Source organism: Poecilia reticulata, chromosome 17 (genome assembly GCF_904066995.2).
Source record: "Poecilia reticulata chromosome 17, P_reticulata-male-v2, whole genome shotgun sequence".
Taxonomy (NCBI): Eukaryota; Metazoa; Chordata; class Actinopteri; order Cyprinodontiformes; family Poeciliidae; genus Poecilia; species Poecilia reticulata.
Genome location: NC_088846.1, coordinates 10,803,944 through 10,816,080, shown reverse-complemented (window position 1 = coordinate 10,816,080; position 12,137 = coordinate 10,803,944). Strand labels below are relative to the sequence as shown.

Sequence of the window (12,137 nt, the reverse complement as noted above, 5' to 3'; positions counted from 1 at the left end):
GCAGGTTTCCATCACTGCAGCCAGGATCACAAAAGCTTAGCACACATTCTCACTATTTGACCGTTAAGAGCACCGATTTAAGAAAAAGAAGAAAAAAAGTTTAACATTCACTGCATTATGTCAAATTCAAAGCTAAAAATGAAATTATGTTAATATGTCCATCACAATTTCAGTTTATCTCAAATGAAAAAGTTGCTTTAAGTATAATGAATTATGTTTGTTTGACACATTTAAGCTTCTTTATCAACTTTTACTTAGAAACACATTATAAATCAATAGAAATAAAAACAATCCTAATTTAAATTTCCTTGATTCAGTCAATAACGTCACAGAATAAACATCCATGTTCTAGAAATTAATCCACTCAAACATGTTTCATTCTGACTGGAGTGAAGATACATCATCTCTAATTTATTTCAAATATGCCCTAAGGACTTTAGTGACATGGTTATGCAGTCTTTCCTCGCTTTCTTTAAAGTTTACATTTGCACATATGTTCACACTCAAAGAAAAATAAAACTCTCAAACACTTCAAGCAACTACCAAACTGAATAAATTGCATCACTTAACAGAAACACATTCTCCTTGCGGTTCTGATAAGTGAAACATCTTTCACCGACAGAAAGGTATCACATCGCATCACTTCCTAGTTTTTCATCTGCACTTCTGTTATTTATAGATTTGAACAACCAAGTGGAAGATTGTATGTAGGTCGTAGCAGCAGATGATTCTGGGTCTGCTCGGTAAACAGGACAACCCATTTAGTCTAATGCACGGCCTTATGTAAGAGCTCACAATGGTGACAGGCTGTCTCCTCAAAATCCATGTCAGCACGGTCATCCCCAGCACTGACAGTGGACGGTGGGGGTTTAGCATCGGGATTTCAAATGCTAGTTTTTTTTTCTGTCACAAAAAAATTAATTAATTAATTCAAACTGCGAGCAACACATTGCATTTGAAATATTATCCAGAAAGATCTATTTTAAACTCTTTCTAATTTCAAAATTGTAGAGATTAAATCTTCTCTCCAACTGTGAAAAGTTGTAGAGAAGAAACTGTTGGATGAAAGGACTCACTTATGCAGTTAAGTGTATGATAAAGCTCAACCCCTGATACTTCTTGTTAATCACAGTCCAGCCAAGGAGTGTAGCTGTATTTTATACATTTCCGTTTTCAAAAAAAGTAAAAAAAAAAAATTATTAAGGATGAAAATCTAAGGAAAGTAATTAGGACAATTGTAAAGAGTAATTACTGCTGTTGATAAATCACAAATTAACTATGAATTTTTTTCAAGCCTCAACACTTGTGCTACAAACCTACAGAATCGAGAAATCTTCAAAAGAACCCATCTGACAACATTAAGTATATTAAAAGATCTCAAAATGCAACACATAATGCTTGGATCTAAAGAAATTCAGGAGCACATGAGAAACAAGGTCACTGGTACCATCAGTCACTAAGTCTCCAACATTTCATTAAGTTTCCATCAATGACTTGTCGCAGAACAAACCAGAACAACATGCAGAGCACAGCAGGCCTCGCTTTCCTCTGCAGCTTCAGGTTTCAACATCACGAAAGAGAGCGGGGGGGAAATGGCTTCCATGGGAGGATCCAATGCAAAAACTACCGATGGACCAGAAACAAGGCAAAGGTCCGTCTCATATTTCCCAAAAAGCATCTTAATGATAACAAATGGAGCCTTGAATTCTGCTCTCCGTTAAAAAGACCTTAAAATCAGTGTCCAGCAATAATTCATGGCATTAAGCTCAAGTGCACCTGGGCTGACATTTATCCGAACAATGCCGACGATGCACCTCTGACGGCCTTAACAAATTCAAATAACATTTCTGGAGCGAGCTTCACTCCAAAAACACAAAATCTTACCAAGTAATTTTGTTTTGTTTCAAGCACAAATGTGTACATTAATTTACATACAGACATAACTTCATTTTTTAAATTGGCACACAATAAAATAAGAAAAAACAAGGGAAATAGATAAGACTAAACATAATTACGAGTAACTTTTCAGCAAGATATAAAAGTTTCAAAAGATTTAAAAACGGTAAACTTGAACAGCTGATGTGGCTGGAATAAAATAATCTGCAAAGAATAATGGGGAAAGAATTCCTCCAAAGCAATGTAAAAGATTCGATCATTGTCGGGATGCGTTGCAAAAAATATTGCTTTCCTGAAAAACATCAGTTCAGTTTGAATAACTAAACAAAGTCTTGATTTGGAAACTTTTTTGATTTTTCAAATTTGATGACCTGAAATGTTTAAGTGCGACATAAAGAAACAGGAGAAACCTGAAACAGGACAAATCTTTTTTTTTTTTTTTCGGAGCACTGTAGGAAGCATGTGGATAGAAAATTTGGTCCTTGTCATTTTCCAATAAACTCCACTCATACTTAGTGGTACAGGAGCAGAGTTAAAAAATGTCTAGTTAGAGAGATGAGAAGAAACAAAAAAAAAAGGAAGGAGCAAAGTGATAATCAAAAGGAGAAAGACTCAGTCACAACGTTTACATAAGTCTGATGGTTAACGACAGACAGCTGGGAGAGTAAGGGTTAGAAAAACACCAGCGCTCTCTGAGGCCACCAACATGTCTGTTACATAACCGAGAGTGGACAGGCCATGCGGCGTCCCTTCATCTCCCTCTGAACTGAACCGTCTGCATCATCCCTGCTTTTTTTTTTTCTCCTTTCTTTGATTCGTCTTAATTTGCTGCTCAGGCTTCTTCACGACTACCTGATGGCACACGCAGCCTGTTGCTTGCTGTCATTACTTGACATACGGTTATTGTGTTATTCTGACCTGTGCCTTCGTGCTTGCTCAGTCTCAATCTGAGCAAAGAAAACAAACCGTGAGGCCGTTGTCTGGCGATGGAAAAGCAAACGCCACACATGTTCGGTGCTCAGTTAAAGCCATTTAAAATCTGCATAAGCGATCTGCCTCTTCATCTTCCCCTGTAAATGAAGTCAATTCCAACGTGGCAACGTTAAGCTTAGTGCGACGAAAACTCATAACTTGCTCCAACTCTTCCCTAAACCCTCTCTGCGGCGTAGTCTCATGAATTTTAATGTTCAGGGCTCCCTGCAGTGTTTTGGTGTCTAACAAAGAAAATGTGCATGATTAGAATTCATTTTCTTTAGAGAACAGCAAAGAAAAATAAGAAGAGATTTCAAAGACGTAATGAAACAGCCAGAGCCCTCCGACCCCCACGGCCCTCTTTCATTTCTAGAGCTCCTTCTTGTGATCCAAGCGCATTGTATCCAGATCTGCGAAACCAGGAATCGGCAAAGGGACGTCTAGAACATTCTCTCTGGCGACTGTCAAAGACAATGACATGTCAGGCAACAAAACAAATTCCAGCAAATTACCACCAGTCAAATAGATCTGTAGCAACCACTGTCTTTCCTGAGCTCATTGGCTACATTTCCTCCTTGACACTGTGTTCAAAAAGGTCTCATAAATCACGATCTGGTCTTAACCAGTAATGTGCAGAGCATTGTTGTGATATGTGATAAAAAAAAAAAATCAACTAACACTTACTTAGACCAATTAAAACCTTAAGATTGAACCCGTGAATCTCACATTGTGTTATAAATATAGTATGTATGGCTAATGTAATTTGACAATCAGAGTTACAATGCTATATCTGTATATAACACATATTTTTTTAAAAGACACATGAGCATGTCCTTATTACTGCATGTGATTTTTTTTCCTGAATATATATATATATATATATATATATATATATATATATATATATATATATATATATATATATATATATATATATATATATATATACCTGTAAAGCAGAGGTTGGAATATCATAGCTTCAGATTAGCAAACTGGTGATTTGTTGCTTGTAAAATGGTCATTTTCAGTGCTGTCTCACTGCACCCAACAACATCAGCCTAGTGACTCATCCGGCATTAAACTGCAGACTAAAACGTACAGCTGCCGGCAATCAGCTGCAGCTGCTGATGGAATAACTGCTTGTGGTGGAGAGAGCAAAAGATTTAGAGAGGACTTCAGATTAACTGGCAGTCTAGCTGATTTAGGCGTTGGGCTGTAAGATAATTTTGGGTGTTCTAAAAAAAAAATTATGTTGAAATTGTAAAAATTGTGCTTTTTATTTGTAAAAAGTATAAATATCCTTCCGCTTTACAAGTACATTGAAATTTGTCATGTGACGGAATGTAAAAAAGTTAAAGGCCTCTAAATAGTTTGAAAAGGTGCTGCATTTGGACATCCGAAGGCGAGTACGTCATTACTGAAATAACACCTGCTAATTGAATAAGTATCAGCGTCGCTCTTAAAAAACGGAATTTATATGTTAGATTTGCTTCTCCCTGAAATCCAAAATATAACTTTAAAAAAATGTTAATTGTATTTTATCAACAAATATGATTTATTTACAGCAGTTTTGAGGGCAGATCAGTTTTCAAAGTCTAGAATTTATCGCATCACAAACACAAAAGCTGAAAAGCTTTTGAAACTTTTACAGGAAACTATCTGTGTTGTGGCACATGAAATCAATGGCAATGTGTTAAAACAAGTCGACCATAACTCGATTCATCGATTGCTCTTTTTGTTGCATGTGGGACGAACTACGCCTGCAGTTTTGCTCACAAAATGCAACAATAGCTTCAGAAATTGAGATCTTATCTTCAAAAAAAAAAGAAAGTGGTGGCATGCCGAAAAGCAAAGACAGACTCTGTACAGTATGTGATTGGTACAACTGCTGGTTTTGTTAACCTCAGAGAAAATTGAGAGAATCCCAGACAAGACTTCACTCTGAAAAGTGTTTCGCTTTGCATTTAAGTTAATGATCAGAGTGTTAAATGTGTCCTTTTTAAATAAATAAAATGATTTGGGTTTATGCGGTACACCCCTCCTGCACCTGTTTTTGGATCCGACGCTTCACCGGGAGCAGTTCACCTTCACTCTCCTCCAACTGCACAACAACAAGCTGCAGACGGCCACAAGCAATGAGCTATAACTTTGTGCTCTCAGATTGTTTTTGTCTGGATTTACCATCTGCCCTCATTTTATAAGCAATACAAGACCAAAGATAGATACACGGTTTATCAATCGCACAGTGTAGTTGAAAAAATGAGGATATGAACGACTGCGTCAGATGTGTTTCTAGCATGAATGCAGCTCAGGGAAAGCTCCTCCTTTTGAAAAAGTTAATGTGAATCAAAACCAATCAGAAGACGGAAAGCACAATTCTACAACAGCTTCAGGTTTGTGCGTCACAAAGTCTCGACCCTTCAGCACAGGAGCCAGATTGTGTCAAATGTGGGAAGCAAATTTTGAAAAATGTAGAACCTCAATAACACCCCAGACTCCTGTTCGGTAGCCACCGTGTCGTTAACCCCCAGCACCGAAAAAACAAACAAAAAAACAAAAAACAATAACAAACAATGTGTCTGATGTATGGTCATATTCTGTAAATTATTCTATGAACTAGCTAGAAGAATAAAATCATCACAAGTAACAGAAAGAAATGCTTGAAGACATCAGTCTGTGTGTATACATATACAAGATATATTCTAATCTATTACATATGGCTATGTAATGAGAAATGAATATGAAAAATGACTTGTCTGAAAGACACCCTGCTGCTCTGATTGATACCAATAAGCAACGCATCCTGAAAACCAAGCAAAATCCGAGAAAACATCTCAGTGGCGAGGTGGGGGCTAATCCTGCGCTAGAAAGGTATTACCTCTGTCTGCCACTCTTTTTTATTTCTTTTTTGTACACGCACCATTTATGTGTGTATATTAATTTGTTACTTTATTTTGGTGATGAATGATCTGAGAGTGCAGACGTGATGTTTACTCTGTGTGTCTATGTAGGCGTTTGCCTTTAAAAATCTGTTAGATTCACGTCAGTGAACGCTGCTCACCTACGCACAGATGCGCGCATGCACACACACACACACACACACACACACACACACACACACACACACACACACACACACACACACACACACACGCAAGACAATGCCTACACAAACGCAGACAGACACAAAGCTAGAAATAGCTGTTCTATATTTGAATGAGTACAGTCAGAGTCAATGTCTAATCAATGTCCCCGCTTTCCTCATGTCTGTAGCCTGAAAAGCAGAACATCATGCTCTGGATGATTTGATAAGACCAAAGATACAAAAACAAACTGTGGAAATAACACATTTCAGTTTTAAATCAAAAAAACTGATGCATGTTACTAGATTTATAATATTAAAGATGCGAATATCAGTCTTTTAATTTCAACATTAGCTTTAACACAATTTCCCAGCCATCACCAGAGAACATTAAAACATAATTAACATATTGTTTGACAATTCTCAAATTAAATGAAATACAGCAAAGAAACGAGTCCTGAGGGAAACGAGCACTCCTACTGATTTAACTTGTTCAATTTTCTACGTCTTTATGGAAAATCTTGTTTACTTAAACCTGTCTGGTAAAACGTTAGGGGTAGATTAACTTGATTTAAACTAAGCGCTGTTGCGTCAAAGGAGGAAACCATCTTTGAGGCAGATAAGCTTTGAAACATTACCACCACTAATATAATCATTTGCTTCTAGTTACCCGTTTTGTTTCTGATTCCATTTTTTCCCCCAGGATTGTTAAAAAGGCTACACCACTCCACAAAACCACCACAAATTAAAACTACTTATGACTTGTTGTGAAAGTCAGATTACTTGTTTGAATTCAGATTCCACATTCATACAACAAAAAAAACTCCATTTGCTATTTTACATTCAGTAAAACAGAAAATGGCCTTCATCACTTAGACATAAAAGGCACTCTTAAGGTGCAGTTCACAGAACAGTCTGTACTTTTATTTTAGGGAAACAACAGAAATAAATGTTCATCATCTTGGTTTTAATTTTAGTTTTGATGAGTTTAGGTTCAATGGAGACGAATGCAGTGCAAAAAAATCCCCACCTATGTCTGAGGTACATGTCATTTTGCAGGATAATTGTAGAAGATTAGCTTCAGTTTCAACTACCGACAGCAGAGCTACAGAAACACCAACATTTTGCTCCTCCCCTCCGTTTTAGAGGCCAACTAGACAATCATGGCTGAGAATCAAAACAATTAACTTCTGTTGGATGTTTTCAACTCTGGAGACGTGGCAAGTACACCCAAAAAATAAATATTTGTATTCAAAACAGCAAAGGCGTTGTATGGAGGTACTTTATATAAAAGAAGAGTCAAAGTCATGCTATAACTTATCTGTTCAGTCATGACAAAATTAGCAGCCAATAAGGCTAAAAATTAAAGAACACACATTTCAATGTGAGCAAACAGCGGACCCAGACTGAAGCTGACAACAAAAGCTGAAACAAGTCAGAACCAGTAGCAATGCACCCTGCTGATTGTAGCTGATCAAAGAAAAATATGAAGCAAAATCACTAGAAACGCAGAAATGGAAGACTCATAAGTTTTTATGATAAACATTAGGAGGACAGTGTGTCCTCAGTAGACATCTACATTGAAAAAGGTTATGCAGTGTCTGAGAATTGAACTTTGAAAATTAATTTCATGATAGTTGGAACCAGCAACAGACATTTAAAGAAATGAGTTACTTGTGAACATGAGGATATTCTCATGTTTCAGTCTCTCATTTGACCCCAGACACATACCAAACAGGAGAGATGTCTTACCGGTGGTTACTGTCATAGTGTCCTGGGCGCCTTTAGCCAGCATTCCTACAGGAGTTGGAACAGGAAGTAGAACATTGGTCTCACAGCCCCCATGATGCCTCTTAGGGGGAGGAGAAGACGGCACCACATGTGGCATCATTAAAGGAGTTGAGATCATCGTTGCCATTGAAGCGGAGCCTTCAGAACCGTCGGTAACCGTGAGTGATCGACGGACAGCTGCATGAGGGTAAGAGGGCCTGGGTGTTCCCATTGGGATGAAATCTGGCGAGCTGGGTGCCATCACTTGTGTGACGGTCATACCCGTAGGGTATGCCCCAGCCATTACCATGGGAACAGACAGATGTGAACAGTCAGACATTGCACGTCTCACTGCAGTTCGCTGAGGGATGTCATTACCTCTCATTGTTTTGGTTTCTCTTTTTGTTGTGTCCTCGTGCTGATTGAAAGCCTGTTCCGGGCCAGGACTTGCAACTCTTTTCTCGGTTACATTGCTTTTTGGTGGAACACGTGTTGCTGCTCCCGTTTCAGTATGGCTTAAGTTTTCTCTGTCTGACCTGCACCCTCCAACAACACTCAGCCCTGCATTACCGGCAGCTCTGTGGGGTGGAGACAGAGATGCAGGTGCATGTCCTGTGGGCAATGCGGTGCTAGCTTTGCTACCTGTTAGGTCAGACACAGAAGGAGCAAGTACATCTGTACCTGACTCCCCTAAGTATGGCTTGAGTATTTGATGTCCAGGCTTACTTGCATTAGAATCTTCCTTCAGAGTTTTCAACAGGCTTCCAGTTGTTATCCTCTCATCCTCTTTCTTTACTTCACGTGAAACTGTATCTCTGCCGATGGATGGACTTAATGGTATTTTTTCCTGACGTTCCGAAACCGGTGAGAAGATGTGTCCTTGGACAGCTGTTTGTGATCCCTGAAGGTAAAATCCCTCCATATTTCGCTGGAGATCGCTCTGTCCAAATGGCTTAGGATCAATGACAGAATTCGAAAATACTCTCCCTGGTGAGAAAGAAGGGGAGTGCGATGTTGAAGTTGGGGAGGAGTGTGACGACAGAGGGCTGCTGGGGCTCTGTCCTGCGCTCCCTAATACAGCCCCAACCACTCCCACCTTAAGTCCATCTTCCTTTGGCCTTTCTGGTCTAGACCAGTCATCCTCTATTTTCAACAATGGCGTGGTGAAGCTCAGGGTTCCTGATACCATCATCCCCGATGAATTCCCCTCGGTGCTGACTCGGCCTACTTTCCCCTCATCTTCCATCAGAGTTATTCTGGATCCTGTCTGTGTTGTGGCAGTGGCTCCTCCTGGTGCCATCTGGCCATGGCAATGCAGGTCGCCGTGGTGGGGAGCAGCTGGACTGGAGGGCGACAGTGGAGAAGAGGCCACCACGGCAGGGACGCTGGCACCGGAGAGAGTACCGGGAGGTTTGTGTTGCTGTTGTTGGTGCTGCTGCTGATACCCGCTGGAAGGCTGTCCATACCCACTGTTTCCATTAATGATGCCAGGCTGCTGCCAGGGTGAGCCAGAAAGGAAAGACATTCTCATGCACTGCAGTGGGTCTTTCCTCTGTTGATCTTCTCTCCAACCTGTTTGCTTGTGAGCCTTTTTCCGCTCCCTTAGTTGTGGTTGTCCTTTTTGATTCCTCTTCCCGTGTCCTTAGTTGCTTTCTTCTGCTTCAAGTGTCCTATTGCTGCTGTCCAGGAGGCAGAGGAGTCTTCACTTACCAAACAGTTGTGATCTTGAGAAGTAGAGGAAAGAAATGATCCCCTGTCTATTTTAGAGTGATTCCTTGGAGTTGTTTGTGTGTGCAACTGCATGGATGTCAGGCATGTAAAGTGCATGTGCGCTTACGGGCGAAAGGAAAGAAGTGCATGGCAGTGAAATAGCGAAAGTGCGCGCGCGCGTGTGTGTTTGTGTCTGGTTGTCTCGGCTTCTCTCTGAGCGCTGCACAGATCAGCTGTGGGGCTAAATTGCACCTTACTCTCTCTTTCTCTCTCTCTCTTTTTGACATCACAAAGTCACATGACCACCCCGAATATTCCCTCATTCGCTGGAGCTAAATTTCAGCATCCAGCCCCTGGTGACAAACATGCTCAGGCGGACACAAACTAAGAGACAAGCGTGCACACAGTTGCACACACAAACGCACGCACAATGCTATTGGCAAAAACAAAAGCACATTTGCACACACACCAACTGATCTGTGGTTGTCACAGCTGCTCAGCTGCTTTGTGACAGCCACTGTTCACATGTTGATTCATAGTGAGAGACACAAGAAGAGATTAGCAAGACATAACTGAAGACTGTTATCATCCTGACTGACGGACTGACTGACTCTGGCAAGAATAAAAAGAAAATGTTCTTGCGACTCATTTTGTTGACTCCTAAAGAAGTTTATTAGTCATTTCCATTTGGATAAAAATGTAAAATACTCACAGATTAGGCATTAATCTATGAACAACAGCATAGATTGTTTTTTTGTTGTTTTTTTTAGCCACAACCACTTTGACCCACTGAGGGATGGACTCCACCAGATGCCTGGAAATGTGCTGTGACATCTCGCTTCAAGATGTGATGGAGCTAGACGTCACGTCTTGGAGCAGTAAGAGGCATATTGGGGCCTTCTTTGCCAAATGACCTAAAGAAGTATAGAAAATATTTGGGTTTGGGCAAAGATCTATTGCTCTGTAATAGGCTTACCACTGTTCTCACTTCGGATCATGATCAATAATGACAGCTACAGATCAGGTAAGGCCCACAAGCTTCTGTTTTGGAGGAGTCAGTCACTCATCAAACCTCGGCAAACTGTCCCTCGATAAAGTCACTCAAATCGTTGCTTTTTTTCTTCTACCAACAGTGAAATTGTCACGTGATGGAAGAAAAGAAAATCAAGTCAAATGTCACTTATGTATACTGATTAAATGTAAGAATTTTGTTAGCTATTCTTTGATAAGTGGACTAACGAGAAAAACTGGAAAACCTGGACTAGTTTAGATATTCAACTGCTGATTAAAAACTTGTAAACAGTTTCCTGACTTAGTAAATGGACTGAACTTACTTTGAGCTTTTCCAGTCATACTGACCACTCAGAGTGAGTGGGAATTTGAGGTTAAGTGCCTTTGTACAGGGGCACGTTGTGGCAGGAAAAAGCTGGAATCGAACGTACAACTTTGTAACAGAGCCTTATAACAATAATAAAGGATTCAAAAACTCCTCAGAGGCAGTGCAATTAGAGAGGCACTAGAGAAGTGTCTGAATTTTAAAACGACGTTCTTGTGACTCATTTTGTTGATGCACACTGACATTCATAAAGCACAGCTCCTGAGAGCTGAAAAACCAATCAGAATATTGTGTTCCAGCCCTGCATAGGCTCGTTAAAATGGGATTTTGGTTTTGCTACAAAGAAACGGCACGTGTTAACGCAACAAAAAGAAAAAAAAAATCAGAAAAAAAAAAATAGAAGTGAAAATGTAACATGGGTAGATACTAAAGGAATATCCAAGACAAAGTTATTGCTGGAAGCGAGGAAAGGAAAAACTGGATTTAAAAAAGGAGAGTAAGCATTTTAGATTGACTTTTATAGAGTGGAGTGAGCCAAGACAACATTTTGGACACAAGAAGCATCAAGACTTATCCATTGGATTAATAATTCATCGGCTACCTCTTACCTCTGTGACTACCGTGCTTAATAGGCAAGCCAGACAGTGGTCAAGCAAAAGATAATAATAGAAAGCATTTTAGCTGCTATTAAAAAGTCTACATTATTCTGGAGGGGTTTCACAATTTAGCTGTAACTGGTTAGACATTTGCATCAGACTCTTATTGTCTTTTGTTTTTATGAAATTATAAAGTTTTAAAAACTCTCAACTTTGAAATAGGTCTCTTTTTTTAGAGCAAAGTGTTTAAATACATGCACTTAATGACCCAACCATCAAACAGTCTTAATCTAAATTAATAAATTGCAGAAATTAAAAACAGGATCTTCAACAAAGGTTTATGCAGCAAAGTTACAAACTACAAACTGGTGGCCTACAAAGTGTGTCATCATGTTTCTTCATTAATATTATGAAAAATTATATTTTCAGTCGTCCTGGTGGTTTATAAATGAGAGGTTTTAGAAATGTTCTAAATGCAACAAACTACCATTTTATCCTCTCACAAAAAATTTGCAAAAAGGAAACAGCTTTTTTTGAACACAGATTTGGGTCAACCTCTGCAGTGGGAGACACGGACTGTAAGTTCAACTGATTTAAGAAACTTTCACATCTCAGCAATTTTACTTTTCATATATTTGGTCGTGTAAAAGTAAAAACTTAAGGCCATATGCAGATATGCAACTTATAAGAGGACTACACGTTACAACTAAGCACAGAAATGAAAAAATCTCACAATTTCCACCTTTTTAAGTTAGACAGATTCCTGCTAACAAAC

The 12,137-nt window shown here is 39.3% G+C and overlaps 1 protein-coding gene across 6 annotated transcripts in view; it reads right to left on the bottom strand.

Annotated features, from left to right (window-relative positions):
* Nucleotides 1-12,137, bottom strand: part of LOC103479288 (uncharacterized) — an 86,096-nt gene that overhangs the window by 23,507 nt on the left and 50,452 nt on the right. The window contains exon 1 of one of the 6 annotated variants that reach the window (XM_081597924.1): nucleotides 7,703-9,653. The exons of the other annotated variants lie outside the window; for them this stretch is intronic. Within the exon in view, the coding sequence (XP_081454050.1) occupies nucleotides 7,703-9,251 (1,549 nt within the window). The 5' untranslated portion in view covers nucleotides 9,252-9,653. Of the gene's footprint in view, nucleotides 1-7,702; nucleotides 9,654-12,137 lie in introns of those variants that run through there. 6 annotated transcript variants of the gene reach the window in all.